This window comes from Mirounga leonina, unplaced genomic scaffold (assembly GCF_011800145.1).
Source record: "Mirounga leonina isolate KUSES-001 unplaced genomic scaffold, KU_Mleo_1.0 Mir_180, whole genome shotgun sequence".
Taxonomy (NCBI): domain Eukaryota; kingdom Metazoa; phylum Chordata; class Mammalia; order Carnivora; family Phocidae; genus Mirounga; species Mirounga leonina.
Window position 1 is genome coordinate 13,389,111 of NW_023270469.1, and position 26,404 is coordinate 13,415,514.

A 26,404-nucleotide genomic window follows, 5' to 3' on the forward strand; every position below is an offset into this window, starting at 1 on the left:
TGGAGTGGGGGGTGGGGTGGGAGGGATGGGGTGGCTGGGTGATGGACACTGGGGAGGGTATGTGCTATGGTGAGCGCTGTGAATTGTGCAAGACTGTTGAATTACAGATCTGTACCTCTGAAACAAATAATACATTTTATGTTAAAAAAAAAAAAAAAGAAGAAGAAGATAGCAGGAGGGGAAGAATGAAGAGGGGGAAATCGGAGGGGAGACGAACCATGAGAGACGATGGACTCTGAAAAACAAACTGAGGGTTCTAGAGGGGAGGGGGTGGGAGGATGGGTTAGCCTGGTGGTGGGTATTGAGGAGGGCACGTTCTGCATGGAGCACGGGGTGTTATACACAAATAATGAATCATGGAACACTACATCAAAAACTAATGATGTAATGTATGGTGATTAACATAACAATAAAAAATGTAAAAAAAAAAAAAAGCCCCTCACTGGTTCTGGAGCTATTTACCTTTTCATTTATTTCAATAGGACCGCAGGCAAAATTACAGGTCCGTAAACACAACCCAAGAAATAGACAGTAAAACTGTAACAGCAGCATCATTACAGAATTTCTACCCACTTCCTAGAGTGATACATGCTTGGCAGACCGCCGTGTATTCTCTATCGCTGCTCTCCAGGAAAGAAGGAACAGTAGCAGGAATACTAGTAACGGAATTAACAGTGGCTGACGCGTATTACTGATGAAGAAGCAGAGATTCAAAGCTAGTTCTTTCTGTCTCTAACATGCTTTTGTGATTCCAACCCTAATGGCACAATACAGATAAGCACACACTGTTAACATTATATATAACCTGACATTTTATTCTGCTTATTTGAGCCTTGTTTTTGTCCTCACTCCTTCAATTGTGCTGGTAAAACCCCTTTCCTCCTCCCCACAAGTCCCCACTTTGGCCCACAGAGAAGAAAACTCAACCCACAATTTTGCACCCCTGGAAAAGGGCTGGGGGGAAGCTCCATCCGCAGTCCCCCTTAGCTGGTCCTTCCTTCCAGGAGGAACTGGAATTTCTACAACTGAGAAGGGTTTGAGAATGGACTGGTGCAGAGGGGAAATGGCCCATTTTTTAACTTGGGCTCTTTCTGGCCTGCCGAGGTGCAGACAGAGCTGAGCGGACTGCGCAGGTCTCTGCTCTGGGCTCTAGCTGGTCCGCCTGTGCTTCGGCGGAGCGATCGGATGTCAGCCCTTCAGGGCCAGCTGGGGAGCGGGAGGTGGCCCTCTCCGGGCCTTAGGTACTGGCCACATTCTTTGCCATTAATGAGACTGACACCGTGATCAATACTTGGATCTTGGGTCTCATTTTTAAACTTGTTAGAATTCAGGGAGGAGGGATGCAACTAAGATCCCAAACTTCCCAAGAAGCCATAAGCTTTATCCTCTGCCTCGACTCACTGCATCTGGAGCACACCTTTTCCTTTTTCGGTGCCCCTCTGGCTCATAGTCGAATATAAATATGCTGAGGTAGGCGAGGGGGTTTGGGAAGCATCCAGAAGGATAAGCCTTCTTTATACCCTGGCTACTTGCAGCTCATGGAAGCCCTCAGCTCTGTTTGACCATTCCTCCCTCATTCCCAGGGGTGCACAAGCCCCTCCTCCGAGCCACCCTTACTGCTCATCTAACCACCACCACCACTAACACCATCGACACCAATACCAACCCCCCGAACACCACCACTGACAACAACACTACCAACCCCAGCACCACCTCCATAAAAGTTCAGAGTTACAACCTGCTAGTGACAAGTATTCAACCCATTTCTTACCTTGTTCTCCTCTGGAGTGAAGAGGATTCGGAATATGGATGGCATTCCTGGAGCGACTTTGTGGCCAGAATCTTTGGGGCTGATGACTTTAAAGTAAGGTGAACTTTCCTCAACAACTTTGACCATCCTTGGAATCTGCAAGGAAAACACACCATGGTGGACATTCTGCCTGTGAAAAAGCAGAAGCAAAAGCATGGGCTTGGTCGTCCACCAGGAAATCTCTGTCTACTTCTCATGCGCCATGCATGACCTTGGTCAAGGCTTAACTTCCGTTTCCTCAACTGGGAGAGGAGATGACTCACTCGGTGCATTTGAGCTTTAATTTTTATTAAAATTATTATTCATTTTATTGTTATTGCAAGCCTTTGTTCATTTTATCACTTAAATGTGACTATCTTCGGGGCGCCTGGGTGGCTCGGTAGGTTAAGCATCTGCCTTCGGCTCAGGTCATGATCCCAGGGTTCTGGGATCAAGTCCTGCATCCGGCTCTCTGCACAGCGGGGAGTCTGCTTCTCCCTCTGCCTCTGCCTGCCGCTCCCCCTGCTTGTGCTCTCTCTCTCTCTCTGTGTGTCAAGTAAATAAAATCCTAATAAATAAATGTGATTATGTTCAAAGAGGAACTGCTTGATGAGCTAAAACCCCACGCACACAGCGGAGGTAAGCTGGATTTCCCAACATCTGAGAAGTGCTCTGGGACAAGAAACCACAATTCCTGCACGCCTGCTATGGACCATCCACTGTACATGATGTGCCGCTTAATCCTCTCAATAACCTCGGAGCTTCATTATAACCCCCCTTCTACAGATGGGGAACAGGACACTTGTCCTCAGTGCCACAGCTTCACCAAGTCCCAGCCTAACTCCACCTTCCGTCTGGAGCACTGTTCTCAGGAGACACCCTTGTGAGCAAGAACAAAGAGCAAGCAGTCCAGGGTCCGCAGGCCAGTGTCAGAGCAGCTTCAAACCGTTTCCTTCTCTTCAAGTCCTCCTCTGCCCTGCTTGCCTTGCCCAGGGTACGTATCTCTGCTTATCTAAGACAGTCTAAGCAATAAAAGACATACAATTGTGAGGAGAATGGGGGTGGAGGTTACAGGGACACAAGGAAAGGGAAAAGATTTTTTTTTTTTTTGAAGACTGAAAGGGGGCTAAAGAAAGTAAACTATAGTTAAGGGTGACCGAGAAGCCTCGGGTGCAAAATGAAGACAAAAGAACCCACATAACCTCTCAAATCTGAAACCCAGATGGGCAAAGGAAGAAGAAATGCAGAGAGAGAATTCAGACAGATCTTAAGACTAGAGAGCAGGGAGATAAGGAAAAGACGTGTGCGAATCTGATAGGAGTCCAACTGGCTTTGCTGGTAAGGGGAAGGCGCAGTGTCATTTATGATGGACAGAACAACACTGTAGAAGCTTGCTGGGAACACTTCTGGTAAGAGCAGAATTATGGATTAAAAACTAAAAAGGAAAATACCAGCAACACTAGTAATAGTCATAATAATAACAGTAATAATGGTTTAGTGCTTCCTATGTGACAGGCACTGAGCTGAATACTTTACATTCATTATTTCATTTAATATTCCAAACAGTCGATTGAAATGGGTACTAACAGTATCACCATGGCCCAGAGAAGTGAAGTGACTTACCCAAGGTCTGTAGCTGGGAGACAGCTCAGCTGGAATCTACCAGATTAGTCTGACTCTGGAGTCTGGGTGCTAATAATGAGATCCTAAGTAGAATCGAATTGTGGCTTGTAGAGAGTTCACAGCTTACTCTCACCTTGTGTTGTGTAAGAGACAGAGAAATGACCAAACAGGCTCTGTCTTTTGCATTCAGTGCCAATGAGGAAGCAAGCAAATGGTAAATAGCATAGAAAGCATTTCTCTGTGCCCTATATCTATCCCAGCAGTTATTTATGAGTCCATGACGTAAGGAAGCAGAAAAGCAGGATTATATCAGCCATCCAGTACAAGGGTCCTTAGAGAAACTCACCCAAGAATAAGGCTGCCTAGGCTAGAGAAATCAATCTGCTTTTTGGTAGCTGGACTTTCCCTGGATGGGGACCCTCCTTTCATGAGGTCCAACAATGTAGCTGTAGCAGCATCGAACCAAGAGGTGTTGGGTTTTCCATGAGAACTTAGTGCCCCTTGGCAGACAAAACTTACACATGCCCTATACCCTTTACTTGCCCATATATACCTACTGGCAATCATTTCTTATTTAGGGCCAAGGAGGAGTGGTCAAAGTATCCCTTGGGCTAGCTCCTCTCTGTATTTAACAGCCTTAAAATACCTGAGCAAGAGTGAAAAAGTCATGGAGAAAGGGAAAAAGAGAACTGGAAGTGACAAAGGAAATTGGTTGGCAGACTATATGAAAAGAGAGAGTCCTAATGTCTATGTAACATCTCTTCTTGAGGTCTAGGGGCATAATTCTGAGCATCTCAGATTCTTTTTCTTCTCTCTGCCTACCCTTTTAACTTCTGTCCCTTGAGCTTCTCTTGCTAACACTCCTGTAGCCAAGAACTAAATATACCATTTTCTCCAGAGTCTGACTTTGTTGTCACTAAATCACCCCATTGATCTCTGAAAGGCATCACTGATTCCTTTAATGAGTGACTGTACCAAATATAACTAAAAGTATTCTTGCATAGTCTTCATTTATTTTCCCTTTTTTCTTATAGCTAGAATTTTTGTCTCCACATTCTTGAACTCCTTAGGTATTCCTACTTGCCTTCACATCTGAAGTTCAGCATCTCTCAGATGCCTTCCTCCCCATCTGATTACTTTTCACACTTAACTGTGCTTCATGCTGACTTCCCACATTATTCTTTCTTCCATTATTGTTAGATATCAAGGAAATCTTCAGGCACTTAATACCTTTTCTTGAAGTAAACCATAATTTATCTCTAGGGAAAGAAAGGCATACGGATGGAGAAGAAACTCTCGGTTGCAACCACAAAAGGACGAGGTACAGACAGTGGGAAAAGCTGTCCAAAATGATGGGTAGACAAAAATCTGAAGGCTATCTATGGTAGAAGGGAGGAGAAAGAAAAAGGGGAAAGGGAGCTCCGTTTTTTTTGAAGTTTTTTTAAAAATACAATTTGTGGGGCGCCTGGGTGGCTCAGTCGTTAAGCGTCTGCCTTCGGCTCAGGTCATGATCTCGGAGTCTTGGGATCGAGCCCCACATCGGGCTCCCTGCTCCACGGGAAGCCTGCTTCTCCCTCTCCCACTAACCCTGCTTGTATTCCCTCTCTCGCTGTGTCTCTCTCTGTCAAATAAATAAAATCTTTAAGAAAAAAAAAAAAAACAATTTGTAAAGTATCAATAATTTGGCTCAACAACAGCAATTGATATGATAGAGTTTATACCTTCATTTGGGGAAACGGTGGCTCTAATGCAGAAAACACGAATATATGTTTCACCCCGTCTTGAATAAAAACCTAGCTAAACTGGTCACACATAAGAATTTCATGACATTTGGGGCACCTGGGTGGCTTAGTCAGTTAAGCAGCCAATTCTTGGTTTCAGCTTCTGTCAGGATCTTGGGGTCATGAGATCGAGCCCCGAGTTGGGCTCCATGCTTAGAGCAGAGTCTGCTTAAAGCTCTCTCTCTCTGCCCGCCCTGCTCCCCACTCACTCTCTCCCTAAAATAAATAAATAAATCTTAAAAAAAAATTGTGACATTTACCTAGCTAATATTTTACTCAACAAAATGTAACTGCACATGTTGGGAGTTGACCATTTGGTGGGCACTGACCTGGGTCTGAACACATTTGAATAAATCAACATAGTCTTGTCTTCATTGAGCTTAAAGTCAAAGGGCAAGTTTTTATCTATTTTTCTAGGTCTCTCAAGTTAAAGAATTTATCTAAGATCCTATGGGATCCCATTTTATTTAATTCCTTCTTATATATCCATGAAAGTTACATCCAACAAACATACTCACTTTGTCATTATTCCTCAAAATGAGTGGAACTTCATAGACTTCACAGGGAGTATAGTTCTGAAACACAATTTCTGATGGAAAAGGCTGGAATAATGCCTGATCCAGGTCAATTCCTGAAAACTACATTGAAAGAGTAAATTCATTATATAGCTATGCAGTGGCAGAAATGACAGGGGAATATATGAAAATACTACATAGACATATGGATATTAATACTAAAAACATACAAAACACTCAGAAAGGTGTAACTACTATAAGCAATAATTGTTATAAGTACTAAAGTTATTGTGAACAACTTGTTTAATACAAAAGAAAGTAGAAGATTTGGTCCTCAGTTTAAAAAATATAGGCTAATTAGAACATCAACCCAAAACTTCCATTTACAGCAACGGTGAATAAGGTCATGATTTCCCTATGAAAATAACGAGAAAAACTCTATCAACAAATATCTGCGTGGAGGCACTGAAGAGCTTAATAAGACAGTATGAGCTAATGTCAAAACTATGAATTATCTCAAGCTATTAGCTTGGGTAGAATCCAACAGGTTTTGAGTACTGCCATGTTTCCTTAAAATTTTAGAATATTCCATGATGCTCTGTGAGTACACAGTTGCACCCTGGGGCACCTTAGTATGGTTTGCAAAATGAAGATGTAAGCATCCATCTCAATAATTTAGAGAAGCAATAGAAAACATAAAAAACAAATAAAATCCAAACAAATGGAAAAAATGACATAACAAAAACAATAAAAATTCATAAAATAGAAAGTAACTACAGAATCAACAAAGCCAAAGTCAAGTCTTTAAAGACTAACAAAATTGATAAAATACCTAGAGAGTATGATCAAGAAAACAAGGCAAAAGGCACAAAGAGCCAATAAAAAGAATGAAAATAAGGACATTACAATAGAAACCAAACTAACTGAAAAGATAATAAATGGATATTATGTCAAGAAATGTGAAAATTTAGATTAAAAAGTACAAATCCTAAGAAAGTACAATTTATCAAAACTAGCACAAGAAGAAATAGAAAATATGAGTAGTTCTATATAACTAGTAAATTGAATCTGTAAGTAAAAACTTTTGATAGGGAAAACCCCAGCCCAAATACTTTACAAGCAAATTCTAGCAAACATTTAAAGATGCAGCACAAATATTATAGAAACTCTGCTAGAGGAAAGAAAAAAATATTAATGTCTCCCAACTCGATGATGTTAGCACAACTTCCATATAACTAAGAAAGACAGTGGGAGAAAGGAAAACTATAGGCTAATCCTAGTTATATACAATAGAATGTTTTTAAAAAGGAACAAAACATTAGCCAACTGAAACCCACAATATATAAAAAGGATAACACATCATGACCAAACTGGGTTTATCTCAGAAATTCAAAGTTGTTTTAACATTAGAAATTGATTAAAAAGAAACAAAATTGTCATTTTCCCCAGAAGAAAAAAAACTGCTTATTTAGAAAATTCAAAATAAACTATAGATAAGCTATTAGAATTAATAAGTTGCTTATCGGGGCACCTGGGTGGTTCAGTTGGTTAAGCGACTGCCTTTGGCTCAGGTCCTGACCCTGGAGTCCCAGGATCGAGTCCTGCTTCTCCCTCTGACCCTCCCCCCTCTCATGCTCTCTCTCTCTCATATAAATAAATAAAAATCTTTAATAAAAAAAAAGTTACTTATCAAGGTCACTGAGTACAAGGGCAACAAGCAAAAATCAATTCCATTTCTATGTACTAGCAAAGAACATTTAGGAAATGAAATTTATAAACAATACCATTTAAAATAGCATCCCAAACATAAAATACATAGGAATAAATCTAATGAAAGATGTGTAAGACCTTTATCCAGGAAAACTACAAGATATTCTTGAGAGGAATTAAAAGTGACCTACATAAATACAGGAATATACCATGTTCATGAATTGAAAGACAATATTTTAAGGATGTCAAATATTCCCTTAACTGATCTAAAAATTCAATGTAATCCAATTAAAAAAATCATGTAGAAATTTTTTTTGGAAATTAAAAAGCTGATTATAAAATGTATATGTAAAAGCAAAGGACCAAGAATAAACAAGATACATTTAAAGAACAAGATAGGAGGACTTGCTTTATCAGGTAGCAAGACTTATATTATTACATATCACATACTGTTACTTATCAGAGTAATTAAAATAGTGAAGTATTAGCGTAAGATTTATCCTAAAAACAAATGTACCAGATTTAAAAGCCCAGAAACAAATTCTTAAATATATGGACACTTGATATATTCTTAAATATATATATTCTTAAATATATGGACAAAGGTAACACTAACAAGCATTGGGGAAGAGATACATTCTCTTTAATGAATAGTGTTGGGTTAACTGGATATTCCATAGGAAAAATATCAATTTAACCCCTATCACACACCATTCCAAGTGAATCAAAGCTCTCAATATGAAAGGTAAAACAAGAAAATTTTCAGAAGAAAATCAAGAGGAATATCTTCATAATGTTGAAGAATGCAAAATTTTCTTTAATGGGGCACAGAAAATAAAAAACATAAATGAAAAGATTGGTAAATTTTGTCAAATTGAAATTTAAAACATGTTCATCAAAAGACGCCCTTTAAGAAATGAAAAAGAAGGGGGCGCCTGGGTGGCTCAGTTGGTTAAGCGACTGCCTTCGGCTCAGGTCATGTTCCTGGAATCCCTGGATCAAGTCCCACATCGGGCTCCCTGCTCAGCGGGGAGTCTGCTTCTCCCTCTGACCCTCCCCCTTCTCATGCTCTCTCTCTCTCATTCTCTCTCTCAAATAAATAAATAAATAAAATCTTTAAAAAAAAAAAAAGAAATGAAAAAGAAGGGGCGCCTGGGTGGCTCAGTCGTTAAGCGTCTGCCTTCGGCTCGGGTCATGGTCCCAGGGTCCTGGGATCGAGCCCCACATCGGGCTCCCTGCTCAGCGGGAAGCCTGCTTCTCCCTCGCCCACTCCCCCTGCTTGTGTTCCTGCTCTCGCTCTCTCTCTCTCTCTCTGTCAAATAAGTAAATAAAATCTTTTTAAAAAAGAAAAGAAATGAAAAAGAAATCCAAAGAATGAGAGATTATTTGTAATACACATAATTGATAAAGGACTAGTCTCTAGAATATATGAAGAACTTTTACAAATCAGTAAGAAATGGACAAAACACATAAACATGTGACTTATAAAAGATGATATCCAAATGGCTAATAAACATGAAAAGTTGCTTAACCTCATCAGAAATCAAGAAACTGCAATTAAACCACAGTGTGACAACACTATACACCCAATAGAACAATTTCAATTAAAGAGACTGACAATATTAAGTATTAGTAGCAAGTACTTAATACTTAAGTATTAGCAACTCCAGCTGCACAGCTACTGGCAGTATAATAGTATAAACACTTTAGAAAACTAGCAATTACTACTAAAGAGACACGTATGCATGGTCTATAACTTAGGAATTCCACTTTTATGTATATGCCCATACTGCATATATGTGCACTAAAAGAAATATACAAGAGTGTTTATAACACCATCATTTATAAGAGCCAAAATGTGGAAAAAAACAAATGCTCATCAACAGTAAAATGGATAACAATTGGTGGTATAATCATAAAATGGAATACTATACAGCAATAAAAATGAGTGAACTACCACTATACACAACAACATAAATCTTCAAAACAATATATTAAATTAAATTAGCCAGAAATTAAAGAGTATATACTGTGGTATTCCACTTATATAAAGGTTGAATAAAAGAAAAATAAACCTATGATTAGCAGTTCTTCTGGAGAAGAGGGACAGGTAATGACTGGGAAGGGCATAAGAAAGCTTCTTCATCCTAGAAGAAAGCTTCTAGGATGCCGGTAATGCTGAAGCTTACATTCCTTCATCTGAGTGGTGGTTATATGAGTATCTTTACTTTGTTAAAATTCATCAAGCTATATGCTCATGATACACACACACACATTCAATAAAAATTTTACTTAAAAATGTAGTTTTATGGAACACTACATCTAAAACTAATGATGTAATGTATGATGATTAACAACAATAAAAAAAATTTTTTTAAATGTCGTTTTGTGGGGCACCTGGGTGGTTCAGTCGGTTAAGTGTCTAACTCTTGGTTTCAGTTCAGGTCATGATCTCAGGGTTGTGAGATCAAGCCCCTCAATGGACTCTGCACTGGACGTGGGGCCTGCTTAAGATTCTCTCTCTCCCTCTACCCTTCCTCTGCCACTGTTTTTATTATAGATATATAATTCATATTTACAGATATGAATATATATAGAGAGATGAATATATATATATAGCAATTAAAATACTGTGTTTTGGATTTGAATAAACTGACCATTGGTGTGGAAAAGTCCAGAAACAGATCCTTGTATATGGATCACTGGATATATGACAGAGGCCTTATAGTGCAAAGGAAACAATGGATTTCAGCATAAATGACAGACTCCAAGATGGACTCTGTGTAGGTTGTAACTGGCAGCTTGAGCTCCCTTCCCCAACCGTCCTGCCACAAATAACCAGGGTTAAGAGAAGATGCCCGGCAAGAATGTCCACGACTTCAGATCTCAGGTAAGGCTTGCACTATACAGATCTCCAAAGCAGGTGGCATATTCTGATAGGCAAAGCCAACAACTCCTTGTTTGGAATACTAGGAACGGCAACATGAAATTCCCTGTATGCCATCTGGCAACAGGAAATAGTAGGGAAGGCAGAGCTGAATGGGCAACACATAAATTTGCATGTTTATAGGAAGCAGTGTGGCACTGAGGCAGGCTAGAAGAAAAGGACTCTGAATCCTAAAGGTCCCCACAAGTCACAACTCTGGGGAAAGGCTAACACAGCTCATTCCTCCTTCCTTCCTCTCAGCCCCCTTCCAAATAAACACACGAACACAATCCTCTTTCATAAAATGCTGTGCTGAGAATCATGAAAGATGCCTGCTGGTCTGGGACACTGCCAGGACCTGCCTCAACAGGAATTGCCTGCAGATCGCAAATCCAGGAAAAATGTCCTTCTTTCCTCCAAAAATGAGTGGTAACAATAATAGTAATGATAAATCAAGATCTATAAAAAAAATTCAAGGAAAACAAAGGAATTAAGAAAATGGCAACTGAAGAACAGTTAACAGGAAAGTTGCCATGAAGCAATGAAAATATTGGCTACACTGTTTCACTATAAATGCAAAAGACATAATGGAAAAAATCTGAAAGCACAAAGCAAATAATTAAGAGGCAGGGAGGACCTAAGCAATCAAAGTGATGAAAAATCCATGTGTTCACTCAATAAATACCAATTAACTGAGTTTCCAGTATTTTCCAAATGTTAAGCACACAGTAGTGAACAAAGCCAACAAAGCCCTTGCCCTCATGAAGCTGACATTCTTGGGGAAATGGATAAAAAAATAAAGAAGTGTATAATAATGAGATCAGGCAGTGATTTCGCTATGGAGAAAACTAAAGAACAAGGAGACAGAGTGAATGCAGGTTGTATGCTCTTTTCAATAGGTGTCAAGGGATGGCCTCTCTGAGGAAAAGACATCCAAGTAGAGTTCTAAGCAAGTCCTGTAAAGATCTGAGAGAATGGCATTACAGTTAGAAGGAATAGCAAGTGCAAAGGCCCTGAGGTGCAGATCATAATTGAGTGTTTGGAGAGCAACAAGAGGGGGGTACAGCTAGAAAAGAATGAGCTAGGGAAGAGTGGAAGAAAAAGAGGTCTATGAGGGAAATAGGATTAGATGACACAGGACCCTATAACTCTGAGGGCAATAAGGAGCTGTTGGATGGCTTTACACATGGAAGTAACATGTTCTAATTTACATTTTAAAAATCATTCTTTCCTTTTTGTGCAGAATTGATGATGGGGCAATGAGATGGAAACAGGGAGACTATTTCAGTAGTCTAGAGGATGGTGGCTTGAACTGGGAGGGTATTGGTGCAGGTGGTGAGAAGCAGTTTGAGTAAAGCTGTATTTGTGAAAGCAGAAGTTTATAGCACTTGTCATTGGATTTCATATAAGATGCAAGAAAAAAAAGAGGCATCAGAGATAATCCCAAGGTAGGTTTCTGGCCTGAGGAAACAGATAAATGGGGATTACTATATACTAGATGGAGGAGACAAAGGAGAAAAGATCATGTTTTTAGGGAAGGAAGGTAACACAATTCTGAGCTACCAAGCATTCACTGGGCTGAATATGTGATCCAGAGTTCAGAGGACAGGCCATACCAAGAGAAATGGTTGTGAAAGTAATCATTTAAAAAGTAGAATTTAAAACCTGCTCCTAGAAGGGGGTCACCTAAAGAATGAGTTCAGAAGAGAAACAACTTCAAGGACCAAGTCCAGGGGAGCCCCAAAATTTAGTGTTCAGGAACAGGGAGAGATCCAAAAAATAAAATAAGAAAAAAACAACCAGTGAAGTAGGAAGAAAATCAAAGGAATATGATACCTGAGCTACAAGTAAATAAATAATAAATTTTGTACCTACGAAAAAGAGACACTGACTGCCTTCGGCTCAGGTCATGATCCCAGGGTCCTGGGATCAAGCCCCGCATCGGGCTCCCTGCTCAGTGGGAAGCCTACTTCTCCCTCTCTCTCTCCCCCTACCTGTGTTCCCTCTCTCGCTGTCTCTCTCTCTGTCAAACAAATAAATAAAATCTTAAAAAAAAAAAAAAAAAGAGACACTGAGTCAAATGCTGTGAGACAATTCAGAAGTGCCTAACTGGTCAAGCTCAAGGATGAATTATAAGAGAAACACATATACACAAAACTCAAAGTAAGGGACACAGAGGATAGCCTGGTGGATATACTTACAATGAAATGGAAATGAACAGAAAATTAAAAATGGATGGTGAGCGAATACAAGATGCAGAAGGGCAGACAAAGAGGGTCCAAATTGTTCATAACTGATATTCCTCAAGAAAAGAACCAAAAATGGCAAGAATATTGGGTAATTCAAGAAAAACTTTCTAGAAGTAAACTAAAGATACACAGTAACTCAGGAAAAGTTAATTCACATCCTAATAAAATTACTGGATATTAAATTAGAATAAATAGTCTTTGGGCATAAGAGCTAAAAGATTCATGTATCTATAGTGGGGTATATCAAGTTGACTTCATCATACTTCTGCATATGATTATAAATCATATTTCTGCTTACCATTAAAGCCAGAAGGTAGTGAGGAAAATGCCTGTACAGTTTATATGGGGAAAATGTGTGACCCAAGAATTTTATACCTAACAAATCTGAAGTTCAGCATAAAGGCAATAGGCAAATATTGTCAAACAAAACCAAGGAAGTGTAGTATCTGTAGGCTCTTCTTGAAGATATTGGTGGAAGAGGACTGTCGCCCAACTAAGAACTAATGAAATTCCAAAAAATAAAGTAAAAATAACCAAATGAGTTGAGAAAGAAAGAAGAGAAATGATGAGATATAGTAAAATATACTAATTTTGTCATCCTTCATAGCAGGGGTCAAAATACATTAAAACACACACAAGCGGTACATGCAGGAAAATATGCATAGCCTGGTCTCAGTTACGCTATGGGAAAGGTGCAAATAGCTCTTGATCAGGATGAGTTAGCACCCGGAGAAGCCATGTTGCTGCCCTGAAAGAAGAGAAGAAACAATACGGAAAGCTAGCAGTATTCAGAGGAAGAGCAAATTTTGTGGAGATTCTACACAGGGGAGGCAATGGGGCTATAGTGAGAGCAAAAGAGCCTCAGGAATTCATTCATCACATGGGAAAGATCTCTGAAAATCTCTCAGGAATAGCCCAGGGAAGCCTTTGAGAGGAGGCAGATCTCCATCAGTTTGGCTGATGGAGGTTCACCATAATTTGTACATAAAAAGGAAAGCATCTAATTCAAGAAATTAATTTAAAAGTAGGAAATAAGACCTTATTTTATAATCATATGCTCCTAAAGCCCAGAATACATGGTTTACATTAGAATATAGAAACAGGTTAAAATAACCGTTCTTTAGAGACTAAAAGGATACATTTGTTATCGGAAGTAAGCCAGAACAGACAACAAATGCCTCCTTTAATAAACAATTCCACCTTCTCCGTTTCTAGTGATGACAGCTCAGGGAAGAATGGGATTTCTTGTTGTGTTAAGAAGATGAATTAACTGGATTTGGCTACTATAATCCTTTGAATTACTCCTGATCTGTAAACAATAGTGTCCGGGAGTAGCTAAGAAATGTGACTAGTCAAAAGTTATTTGTACTTATTAATTATAATTCTCTCCATATTAAATCACAGATATCAAGATCAACAGAAGTAGAACAAGAATATATGACACAAACCCAATAAGGAATGAGCCCAGAAACAATAACCATTACTTAGTTCCTGTTGTTCTAGAATGTTCACATAGTTACAGGGCCTGCCTCATAAGCAAGTATGACAGAAGGCAGCTACCTTTTGATGCGTTGTTTCCCCCATATCTAAAAGTTCGATGATCTGTGGTCGGCACATCAACCGTGTATTAGCCAGTCTCTGCTCTGTGGTGAGGGACATTTCCTTCAGGAACTCCGAGGGTGTCAACTAGAATTTAAAACAAAACAGCTGAAGACTCATAAATGGTTATACTGAAACAGTGTTTTCATGAGTGCCAGTAATGAATGGCATGTGTTTTCAGCTTTCAGGATAAGTCTGGAATGCCACTAAGTTCCCTTATGAAATATTTAAATTAACTAAATAATACAAGAGAAGTACCTGTGCACTTTTAAGCTCTTTGCACACTAATTTCAAATGACATGTGGTTGCAGTTTCCTTGTGATTTTGAAGAAATCACAAAAAAGAAACAGGGGGTGGGGAGTCAAGAAATTGCACAGGAGGGGTGCCTGGGTGGGTCAGTCGTTAAACATCTGCCTTCAGCTCGGGTCATGATCCCAGGGTTCTGGGATCGAGCCCTGCATCGGGCTCCCTGCTCAGCAGGGAGCCTATTTCTCCCTCTCCCACTCCCCCTGCTTGTGTTCCGTCTCTCTCTGTCAAATAAATAAATAAAATATTGAAAAAAAAAGAAAGAAATTGCATAGGAACATATCCAAAGAGCTTAACATTTACGCTCAGAAGAAGCATCTGAGCATACAACTCTGCTTCCATAATCACTTCTAGTTTTCAGAGCTGAGGAACGTGAAATGCTTCTACTTCTCAACTGAAGTTACAACATACAAGCAAAGCATTTGGGTGTTTAGCTCTCCTGCTATAATAGGAGGTTAAAGAGGAATCTTGTGAAATGGAAAGGATCTAGGGAGTGTGACTGCACAGCTTAGGAATGAGTTTGAACTTCTTAGAAATCACAGGAGCACATTTTGACCTTGTTTTGAAAGAGCCCTAAGCCCATCAGCAGATCCAGCAGCCACTCATATTCACACACCCAAAGATGAACACAAAATGCTTTAACACTTTCTAATGTTATGAGAAAAAAATGTAACCTATCATTTAAATAAATAACTCAACAAGGCTTATTTACCCAGGACCAGACATTATTATTTGCTTATTGTTGTTCTGGAATGTTCCAGGGCTTACTTTATACGCAAGGGGATGATAATCATTCACAGCAACATAATGCTTAAGTATGTACCAAGATTTTTAAAACATCCAGAGGTATATAATTTAGCTGATTCATTTCACCTTGTGTTAAAATCAATGCTCTTCAAAATCCCTACAGAATTAATTTCTGTGATTGAATCCATATAAATGAAGGCATATTTCTAATGCTGCTTCTTACCTGGTTTTTTAGGTTCTTTTTGATTGGAACCCGGTACTAAAATGTTAAGAGGTATCAGCTGTGTCACAGTATAAATAAAAATAATTAAGTCTTGGGGTGCCTGCGTGGCTCAGTCAGTTAAGCATCTGCCTTCGGCTCAGGTCGTGATCTCAGGGTCCTGGGATCGAGCCCCACATCAGGCTCCCTGCTCAGCGGGGAGTCTGTTTCTCCCTCTGCCTTCCCTTGTGCTCTCTATCTCAAATAAATAAATAAAATCTTTTAAAAAAATAATGAAGTCTTAAAAGCAAAAAGTCAGGAGTTACTTTAAATATGAAATGATAACCACCCCAAAAGAGAGTGATGATAGGTTTTACTTTTCTTCTCAGAACATAACTTGAGACTGGTTTTTAAAATTTGGTGAATACTATCTTGAACCCTGTAAATTGTTACTGATATTTTCTATAGCATGTAGTTTATAATTCCGTTCTCACCAAGCTATTATAACTCTTTAAAAATAGAAATATGTTTTATTTTAAAGGACAGAGAAAAATGCATTTTTACTTGATACCATATAGTCATCATTTTGATACTCTCTGTTCTACAAATGTGCAAACAGAAATAACTCTTGCCAAGCAACAGGTAATATACTGTTGAGGTCAAACCCTATGAAATTCTGATACCTCATTGTTTTTGTACTACACAAATGACAGTCTCATAGGGTTCAACCTAACATTTAGAAAACCATAATAATTTCCTTGCAGAGTCTTACTTCAACTGATTAACTTAAGCAATTCAAGTCTCTACTCTGAGGTATGTAATTTCAAAAACTTCTCGGGCTTTTAAGAGGTACCTCTGCTCTGCAGCAAGCTGCCATGTTATCTAAATTGATATTATCAGTCAGTAATTCTCTGTTTGATTTCTGAGAATGCCATGTAGCCACTGTCATCCTCTTGAGGAGACTGCATTAAGTATTTTACACTTAAAAGTCTCGGGTACATTACCATTCGATTTGCTTCTTCTTTTGTAACGACCCTTGGACTCAAGGGTGGTAGAACCTTGCTTTGGAATCCTTTCAGCATTCTGACTAACCCCATCTGAACGGCCCCCATAGACTCCTCGAGTCTTCTACTGGTCATTTTTAGTGATTTCCTTCATTCACCTAGAAGTGAAAAAAAAAAAAAAGGTTTTAGAACAAATACAGTTAATTCCTGAATACAGGTCACAATTTTTTTAAAGCTTTCTTGAATACAAAAGGTTTAGAAAAGACTAATCTTCAAAAATACATCAAATACTTGTAACAAATGCCTTAATTAGAGGAGTCTATTCCATGTAATTAGTCCAGCTTTAGCCTTATCCCAAAGTCTAGGATTCCTTTTAGACAAACCAAGTGATTCTGGACTGAGCTCAGGGAAGACCTGAAAATACAAGTAGTTCCTACATTTGGTACTTTTATCCTCCCAGATTAACAAATAAACACTGCTCAATAAATACACTTCATAGTTTGCTACTTTATACTTATTTGACAATTCTCTCTCATGACACCCTCCAAACAGAAAAAACACAAGGCTTCAGGCCTTCAAGCTGGGCAGAGACTAAAAAAGTAGCATGAGATAAGATAAGGAAGAGGAAGTTTCTGCAGAATTTTTGAAGTTTAACAGCCACTCCGTATCTCCAAATCAAAGAGATAGGACATCTCCCCTCTACATATCCTTCCTTATGCCTTGTAGTAGGACACTTGTAACTGTGGAGGCCCATTTATGACTAAGTGGGGATTTCTGTTTTCAGTAATAACCAGCTAGTTTATCCAACTCTGTGCCCAAAAAACACAAACAAACAAACAAACAAAAACTAAAAATGCTTGGATACAATGTCAAGTAAAAAACCATAAAAGTCATTAAAAAGCTCACAGGACAATAAGTCATTACCAGACCAAAACAGTGAGGAAAGAGGTGCCAAAAGAAAAACAGATCAGAATGAAAATGTAGTAAGGTACACAGAAGTAAAGCAGTAAAACACCCAAGGAAATGAATATGAAATGTTTAAAAAAGAAAAAAAAAATCAGAGAACAAATGATTGAAATAGCACAGTCAAAAGAAGACCCAGCACGCTATAACTGGAGCCCATGAAGAAGAAAAATAAAGTTCTGGAGTGGAACTAATATTTAAAACTATCATCCAATAAAAAGGTTTCCAGATATAAAAGAAAACATAATGAAAAGGAACTGGTAGCTGCCCATGAAAACAGACCCAGATGGTCAACTCTGAGTCCTATCTTAGCACAACAATTAGACATTTAGAGAAATTTTTTAACTCCACATAGCCTCCAGGCCAAAAGGTAAAATAACTTACAGGGGCAAGAGAATTAGATGTCATTGGACCTTGAAAAAGCAACCTATGAAATGGGAAAATGGAGGACAATGTTTTCCAAAAATTTTTAAAAGTGTGAGCCAAGGATTTTATATATAGCCAAGCTCTCCCTCAATTACTGAAGCTACAGAAAGGGAGTTTTGAACATGTACAAGCTCAGGGAAAATTGTAAACAAGTTCCCTTCCTGAGGAATCTCCTAGAGGATGGGCTTCAGCCAACCAATAGGTGACTGGGGAACTTCAGCAAGAGGACTGACAATGAACATTTCATGTATTTAATTGTAGAGCTAATTTTAATAATGAAATTGAAGACATGAGGAGAAAATAGAATTTAAACATATTTTCTGACAAAGTTGAAAGAATGCAATTTTAAAAGAAAAGTACAAAGTAGAAATAAAGTTAAAAGTAGAACAAGATCATTAATACCTGTATCAGTAATAGGTAGGAGTCAAGCTATTTAACCAGATAGAATAAAGGAGCTTATGGGAATTATAGCAGAAAGCCCATACAATGGCAGTCAGTGACGCCTGTTTCCAAGCACTCATGTATTTGTGTAATCCCCTGCCCTTGAGTGCGGGCTGTCCTTAGGTAGTCTAACAAATATAATACAGCACAAGTGATGGATGTCGCTTCTGAGATTAGTTATAAAGAGACTTGGTTCCATCTTGGGTATCGTCTGGCTCTCTCTCAGATCATTAGCTGCCACACTGGGCAGACACTCAGAAAGCTTACAGAGAGGCCCATGTGGTGAGGGACCAAGCCTGCTAGCAATGACATGAGTCATCTTGGAAGTGGGTCTTCTGAGGCCTTCCAACAACCCTGTGAATGAGCTTGAAGGAAGATTTGCCAGCCCCATTTGAGCCTTTAGATGACTACAGGCCCAGCCAACAGCTTGCCTATAGATGCATAACAGACACTGAGGAAGAGGCACCCAACTAATCAGCCACACCTAGGTTCTGAGAAAACTAATATTCACTGTTTCAAGCTACTAACTTTGGGGTAATTTATTATACAGCAATAAATTACTAATGTAGCCATTTCAAAGGGTTTATACACCAAAAAACTACTAAACATAAAAGTAAACCTTCCTAGGGGCGCCTGGGTGGCTCAGTCGTTAAGTGTCTGCCTTCAGCTCGGGTCATGGTCCCAGGGTCCTGGGATCGAGCCCCGCGTAGGGCTCCCTGCTCAGCGGGAAGCCTGCTTCTCCCACTCCCACTCCCCCTGCTTGTGTTCCTTCTCTCTCTGTGTCTCTCTCGGTCAAATAAATAAAATCTAAAAAAAAAAAAAAGTAAACCTTCCTAAATACCAAAAGAAATTAGAAAAAGCAAAGAAAACATACTAAACAGAGAAAGATAATAAATCAGCTGTAATGTGTAAAAATGATACAAGGTCATATGGGAAGTGATGTCACCAACACGGTGGAATAGGTGATTGCCAACTTCAGTCTCTCACAAAAAGACCAATGAGAAACTATCCATAGATAAGATGCCTTTGTGAAAGCCCCAGAACCCAGGGGTGAGGCTGAAATAACCCCCCTTGGATCACAGAGACATGGAAGAACCTCAAAAACATTAAGCTCAGGAAAATAAGCCAGTTAAAAAAGACCCCGTATTGTATGAGTCTATGCACATGAACTGTCCAGAATGGGGAAATCTCTAGAGAGAAAAAATAAATTAGTGGTTGCCTAGGGCTGGAAGAAACGAAGGGATGGGGCAGGGGATGATGGCTAAAAGGTATGGGATATCTTACTAAGATGACAATGTTCTAAAATTGACTGTGGTGATGATTACACATATTTGTAAATACACTAAAAACTGCTGAGTTGTATATACACCTTAAGGGTGAATTGTATGGTATGTGAGTTTTATCTCAACAAAGTTATTAAAAATACATTTTAAAATGCTTAAAAATCAACTTTTTTTTTTTTTTTTTTTTTTTTTTTTTACGATTTGTTTATTTGAGAGAGAGCCCACATAAGCAGAAGGGGCAGAGGAAGAGAGAGAATCCCAAGCAGACTCCATGCTGAGCATAGAGCCCAACACGGGGCTCCATCTCACGACCCTGAGATCATGACCCAAGCTGAAAGCAAGAGTCAGTCGCTCAACCGACTGAGCCACCCAGGCGCCCCTAAAAAAATCAATTCATAAAAACTGAAAGCCAACTGAAAGAAATGAACCTTGCTATATATGAAGCTGGTGTCATAACCACAAAGAGAAAACAATTACTCCAACTGACCTTAAAACACAGTATTATGACTGTCTTCATTAAATACTAGTCTTATTGTTAGTCATAATACTGGTAATAATATATTTTTTTTGCTGTAGGCCCAACATGGGGCTTGAACTCACAACCTCAAGACCAAGAGTTTGCATGTTCTACTGACTGAGCCAGCGAGGTGCCCCAATAATAATATTTTTAAAACAAGTAGTTAAAGCAATATTGTTAGGAACCAAGCAATTCAGCTTAAGAAAAAATAAAACCAAGGAAATTTTTATATTAAGAAACCCTATAATCTTACATTTAAATTGAAACCAAGTATGAGCTCATGATTATTTTCTTTTAAATAATCTACCTACTGAAAGAGCCCAGAAACAATGAAGGCCCAGTAAGCAATAATAGTCAAGGACATATTGTGGCCTCTAAATACCACTTTCCACTAAAAGGAACCACAGCTCCTTGGAAAAATGGGTAATTTGAGGTCTGAGGCATGAAATGTATAAGATGAACTTGGAACATTCTATTTTACTATAAACAAGGACATTATCAAAGGCCACTGGGGTTGTGTCTAAAGGACCCAGGAGGAGTTCCCATTCACCAAAGATAGGACAATTTGAATATTTTTTTTTTAAGTCTGCAATGGATAAGTCTCTGAAAATTTAAGTTCAAATGTTACTAAAAAATCATTGGTCACCTTTGGAAGTTGCGATGGCACTAAACTAATTATTTTGGAAATAATAAAAGGAAAGAACCATTTATCGTGCACTTTTTTGGTACAAATTGCATTGCAAGTTAACCAAATAGTTAAGGAAGGAAAATGATTCTTCATAAAGGAATTCCACCTAATAAACTCAGAAGAAACAACAGAAAAATGATGACCATTATTTAGCCCCTAATGAAACAAATGATCATCAATGCTAAAACCATTAGGAAAGATGTTACTGAAGAACTGTATAATGGCTCAATCAGGCTAACAACAGCAGAGCCCTCTGAACCAATCTTAACGTTAAATGCGTGAAAACCAGACATACTATGTGCCTCCACACATGATGCACTAAACAGCACCAGCTATGTAGGACTATTAACAAAAATCTAATTACACCTCTAGACCTTACCAGCCAGGTTGCAGGAGACACAGGGAATGGAGGAACAAGCATATTCTGAAGGAATACAACTAAGCCAAATCAAGAATGTAGGAAATGTTATAGAAAAATGACCTACTTTATTCAACTAATAAATAGCATCAGAGAGTTGTGGGCAGGGGACAGTTATAGTATAAATTAAAAGAGTTCTAAACCAACCAAATGCAAGGGTGCACTTCATTTGGATCAGGATTCAAATAAGTGAATAATAGATAATATAAAATAATTATCGGTTCTTTGGTAGGATAATGGTACTAGGGGTATGAATTTTTAAAAGAATGTTCTTATCTGTTAGAGATATGTAGCATTTACAGGTAAAGGGAAATTATGTCTGAGATTTACATTATAATACTCCAGGAAAAAATGTGTGTGGGGTATATGAATGCAAGTGTGGGTGTGTGAGGGAAGAGGATAGAAGAAATAAGAATGGGAGAATATTGACAACCATTGAAGACTACACTATTCTCTCCACTTTGGGCATGTTTTAAATTTTTCATAATTAAAAATATCAGTACATACAAAATCCTGTGCATGATTATTCATAGCAGCTTTCACAACCCAAATGTCCCTCAGCAGGGGAATGGTGAACCAAACAGTGGTACATGGTAGAGCAGAACATTACTCAGCAATAAAAAGGAACAGACTGCTGATAACAGAACGTGGATGGATTTCAGGGACAAAAAGAAGTGAAAAAAGACAATAATCCCAAAAGTTTGCATACTGTGGGATTCCATTTACATAAGAGTCTCAAATAATAAAATTACAGAGATGAAGAACAAAGTAGTGGTTGCCAGGGGTTAGGGATGGTGGTGGGGGGATATCTGTGGTGATAAAATAGACACATAGAGAAGAAATAAGATGACAGGCAAAATCTTAAGGCTTATAGAGGTGGGGTAAATAAGAGAAGACTTGCTAAAGGTAAGTTTTTCAATTCTTTTAAGTTATGAGTTCAATTTCTAGAGCTATTACTAAACCTAATAAAGGAATTTTCTGTATCTTGATTGTGGTGGAAGTTATATAAATCTACACATGCGATAAATTCACGTAGAACTACACATATACATTGTGCCAATGACAATTTTCTTATTTTGATATTATGCTATAGTTATGTAAGATGTAACCATGGGGGAAATAGGAGGTCAAGGGTACATGAGACCTCTCTGTGTCTGTACTTTCTTTGCAACTTCCTGTGAACCTACAGTTATTTCAAAATAAAATTTATTTTAAAAGTTTTTCAAGAAAAAACGAAAAAGACAGGTAAAACTCATTGTTAATGAGGATGTTATAAAGGTGGGCCTTCACATGCTACAAGTAACATATAAATCTGTAACTTCATTTTGGCAATCTTTAAAAACTGTGCATATCCTTTGATGAATAAATATCTTTTGCTGGTGGATGTACTCTAAGTATGAAAAGATGTATTCATGGGGCACCTGGGTGGCTCAGTTGGTTAAGTGCCTGCCTTCAGCTCAGGTCATGAACTCAGCGTCCTGGGATGGAGCCCCCCATGGGGCTCCCTGCTCATCAGGGAGTCTGTTTCTCCCTCCCCCTCTGCTCCCCCTACCCCACTTGTGCTCTCTCTCTCTCAAATAAATAAAATCTTTTAAAAAAGAAAAGGTGTATTCATAAGATATGCTGTGACTTAAATTTCTATTTCAACAGAAGAGAAATATGACTTTCTCTTTATCAAAGCAAAATACAAAGCAGTTATCTTGTTAAAATCTGATGACTCAGGTATTTTTTACTAAAACTGATTTCTTTCTATAACTAATTTCTTAAGTACTTTAAAAATCCTGACCATTTTCCTGTTTGTTTTTTTCCCGTTTTGATCACTAATACCTTACTATAATTGCAGCCTGCCATACTTGGATCATGCTTTTGCAGCTTCTTAACTACAAAGGGTAAGGTATTTTTCCCTAAAAATCTGCTCACACTGCTCCTTCTGACTGCAATGTCCTTTCTTTACCTCTACACAGATCCCTTCCTGATTCAAATGTCAGTTCCTTATCAAAGCAATTTCTTTCTGATCTTACCAGCTGGAAGTGATTGTTCAACATCTCTGACCTTCCAGTATCTTACTTTTTCTCTCTTTTATGACACCTAAAACTTTCTCCTTTACAGTTACGTGTGTGCTTATTCTGATCTTAATAGACCATAGACTCCTTGAGGTAGAGACTGTAATGCATAGTGCCTTGTATTTAATGGATGCCTGTGAATTTCTTTTTTTTTTTTTAAGATTTTATTTATTTATTTGACAGAGAGAGACACAGTGAGAGAGGGAACACAAGCAGTGGGAGCGGGAGAGGGAGAAGCAGGCTCCCCGCTGAGCAGGGAGCCCGATGCGGGGCTCGATCCCAGGACCCTGGGATCATGACCTGAGCCGAAGGCAGACGCTTACGACTGAGCCACCCAGGCGTCCCCAGGATGCCTGTGAATTTCTAATGAACCCTCAACCAGTAAATTAGACAATATTCAGGAGTGTTATTAAAAATGACAATCACCTACCCAGCTGTTCCAATATCTAATACAAACCTGAATCCGTGCAAATAGGCCAAATGCATTAATGTCCCTGGAATGCCTTGACTCATGTAATCCATCAGTCACCATAACACCCTGCTTTTAAAGACCACCCTCAGGTCAAAAATATGGTAAAAGGAGCCATGAACCAAATAACTTTTTTTTTTTTTTTTGAACCAGGTAACTTTTTAACTGAAGAGGTCTGGATTATAACACTTTTATTAGGGCATTTATTGTACCAGCTAGGCATATCGCCACATCTTCAGTTTCCACCAAGAAGAAATTTTTATTTTTTAAAAATTAACTTCACAAACTCCTTGAATTCTATTTCAATAGCCATTATATCTCTTTCCACCCTCCGTTCCCCTGTACAGCCTGCATGCACATGCACGTGGTTTCCACGATCACTTTCTCAAGCCAGCAGTCCCAGAATCACACTCAACCCCTTCTGCTCCCCCGCCCCTTCTCAGGCTTCACTCTTGCCTCTGCTGCCTACATCTCTCAGTTAACCCCAGCCTGGCTCTGAGCACTACTGTCAACACCCTGATTCCGGGTCTTGCTGTCTCAGCCAGTGAAACCCCAATCCTGGGTCAGTCCCTCTGCTCTTCTCTCCCACCCCCAGGCCATGAGGACTGCTGGAGAAAACTACACAACAGCGCACACCATGTCACCACAAATTCAGAGTCGCTGGCTTCCGCTGGCCCCTGTACACCTGCCATCCTATTGACTGTCAGCTCTCTCCCCAGCAGCCTATTCCAGGGTTCCCCTCTATTCCGTGCCCTCTGGCAATTCTAGAGGATTTATGCCTCCCCAGATCCCTCTGAGCTCCATGCCATTGACCCCACTGCATACAAGATGTCTCCACCTGGGTGTCCCCAGCCACCTCAAGCCCAGCATGCCCCCCAGACCTGCTCTCTCCTGCATTCCTCTGAGAATGGAATCACCATTCACACAATTGCCCACACCCCCAATTCAGGTGTCATCTATGGCCAGTCTCTCCTCCAATCAGTCATATAGTAACTAAATGTTTATTGGACACTTACTACGAACCAGACAGTGTTCCAAGCATTATGCACTAGACGTAGGTACAATTATTCTCCCCAAATCACAGATTAAAAAACCCAGAGGCACAGAGAAGGTAAGTAACCTGCCCCAGTTCCCATACTAGTAAAGGCTAGAGCTGGGAAGAGAGCCAGTCACTCTGGTTCCAGAGTTCACACACTTAATCATGACATTATTCTGCCTCGACCTCCTGAATATCTCACAAATCCAACTCTTCCTTTTCATCCCTGTGGGCCTCCTTTGTTAATGTAACCCTCATGTCTTGACTAGAACAACCTATTAACTGACCTCCTTGACTCCAGCATCACATCCTCACAACATCCCCATTCCCTAGCCACTCTCTGCACTGAAGCCACAGTGACCTTTCTAAAGGGAAAACATGGTCATGTCATTTCCCTGCCTAAAATCCTTTAGTCTAGAATATTCTGTAAGCTTCTGAGCATGACATACATACCAGGAACTTGCTCTTCTTGTACTTGATGTTCAACTTGCAGTTCACAATCTCTCAAATGCTCACACACCTCCAGACTTGTACATACCACCTGGAACCCCTTTCCTTCTGCACCCCCACCCCCACCACAACTTCCATTTGTTTTTCTGGGCTCAGATACCATCTCTTTCAGGAAGCCTTCTCTGACCCTCCAAGGCTGCCCCTTCTTTATGATCTCATGCCCACCCCATCATGGTTATTTATTCATCTCCCTCTGCCAATAGACTGTTAAGTTTCTTAAGGACAGAAACTTTGTCTTTTCCATCACTGTATTCTCACTGCCCAGTACAGTACCTCATACATATGTTTATTTAATAAATGTATTAAATTAATTAATCCATACAAATGACTTTGGTCCCCAAATATACCTGGCTATTTCACACCTCTGTACACTTCTATAAGCCCATCCTTTCTTCTCACTTCCCTATCCCCATCCGCCTACCAAACTTCTATTCATCCCACAAAACCCATCTCAAGGGTCCCCAGAAGTAAGGCTTTCCCTAATGCAAACAAAGAGTGTCAATCATTCTGTCCTTTGCATATGCCTTTATTATTGAAGGTAATACACTGTATTGCAATTATTTGCTTATAAGCCTGTCTCTACCTCCAGAATGTAAGCTTGACTGTAGGGATTATGTGTGAATACAAAGAAAAAAGGCTCAGTTAATATTTGAATTTAATTTAATATTAAATTGCATTCATTAAAAGAGAATTTTCATAAGACTGAAATGTTTCTCAGAAGAACTATTTCTCTCTTTTGTGTTCCTTAATTTAAATGTCAACCTTGGGGCGCCTGGGTGGCTCAGTTGGTTAAGCGACTGCCTTCGGCTCAGGTCATGATCCTGGAGTCCCGGGATCGAGTCCCGCATCGGGCTCCCTGCTCGGCAGGGAGTCTGCTTCTCCCTCTGACCCTCCTCCCTCTCATGCTCTCTGTCTCTCATTCTCTCTGTCTCAAATAAATAAATAAAATCTTTTAAAAATAAATAAATAAATGTCAATCTTGGGTTCCTTCTGTGTTTCTATGAAACAGAGTCTAGGTTAAGTCACAATATCTTCTTTCACAGAAAAGACAAGAAAATGTATTCTCAGCTAACTCTTAGGAGGGAGACTGGGCAGGAAGGGGTTTGCATTAAAGCTCTGCCTTGATTTGCAACATTGGATTC

General features: G+C 39.3%; 1 protein-coding gene across 1 annotated transcript in view; it reads right to left on the bottom strand.

Annotated features, from left to right (window-relative positions):
• The window catches only part of HYDIN (HYDIN axonemal central pair apparatus protein), a 308,320-nt gene extending 291,737 nt beyond the window's left edge, over positions 1 to 16,583 (bottom strand). The window contains exons 1-4 of the mRNA XM_035024816.1: positions 16,449 to 16,583; positions 14,154 to 14,279; positions 5,712 to 5,831; positions 1,772 to 1,906 (exon numbers count right to left, since the gene is read on the bottom strand). Coding sequence (XP_034880707.1) covers positions 1,772 to 1,906; positions 5,712 to 5,831; positions 14,154 to 14,279; positions 16,449 to 16,583 — 516 coding nt within the window. The remainder of the gene's footprint in view (positions 1 to 1,771; positions 1,907 to 5,711; positions 5,832 to 14,153; positions 14,280 to 16,448) is intronic.
• Positions 16,584 to 26,404: the final 9,821 nt, after the last annotated feature.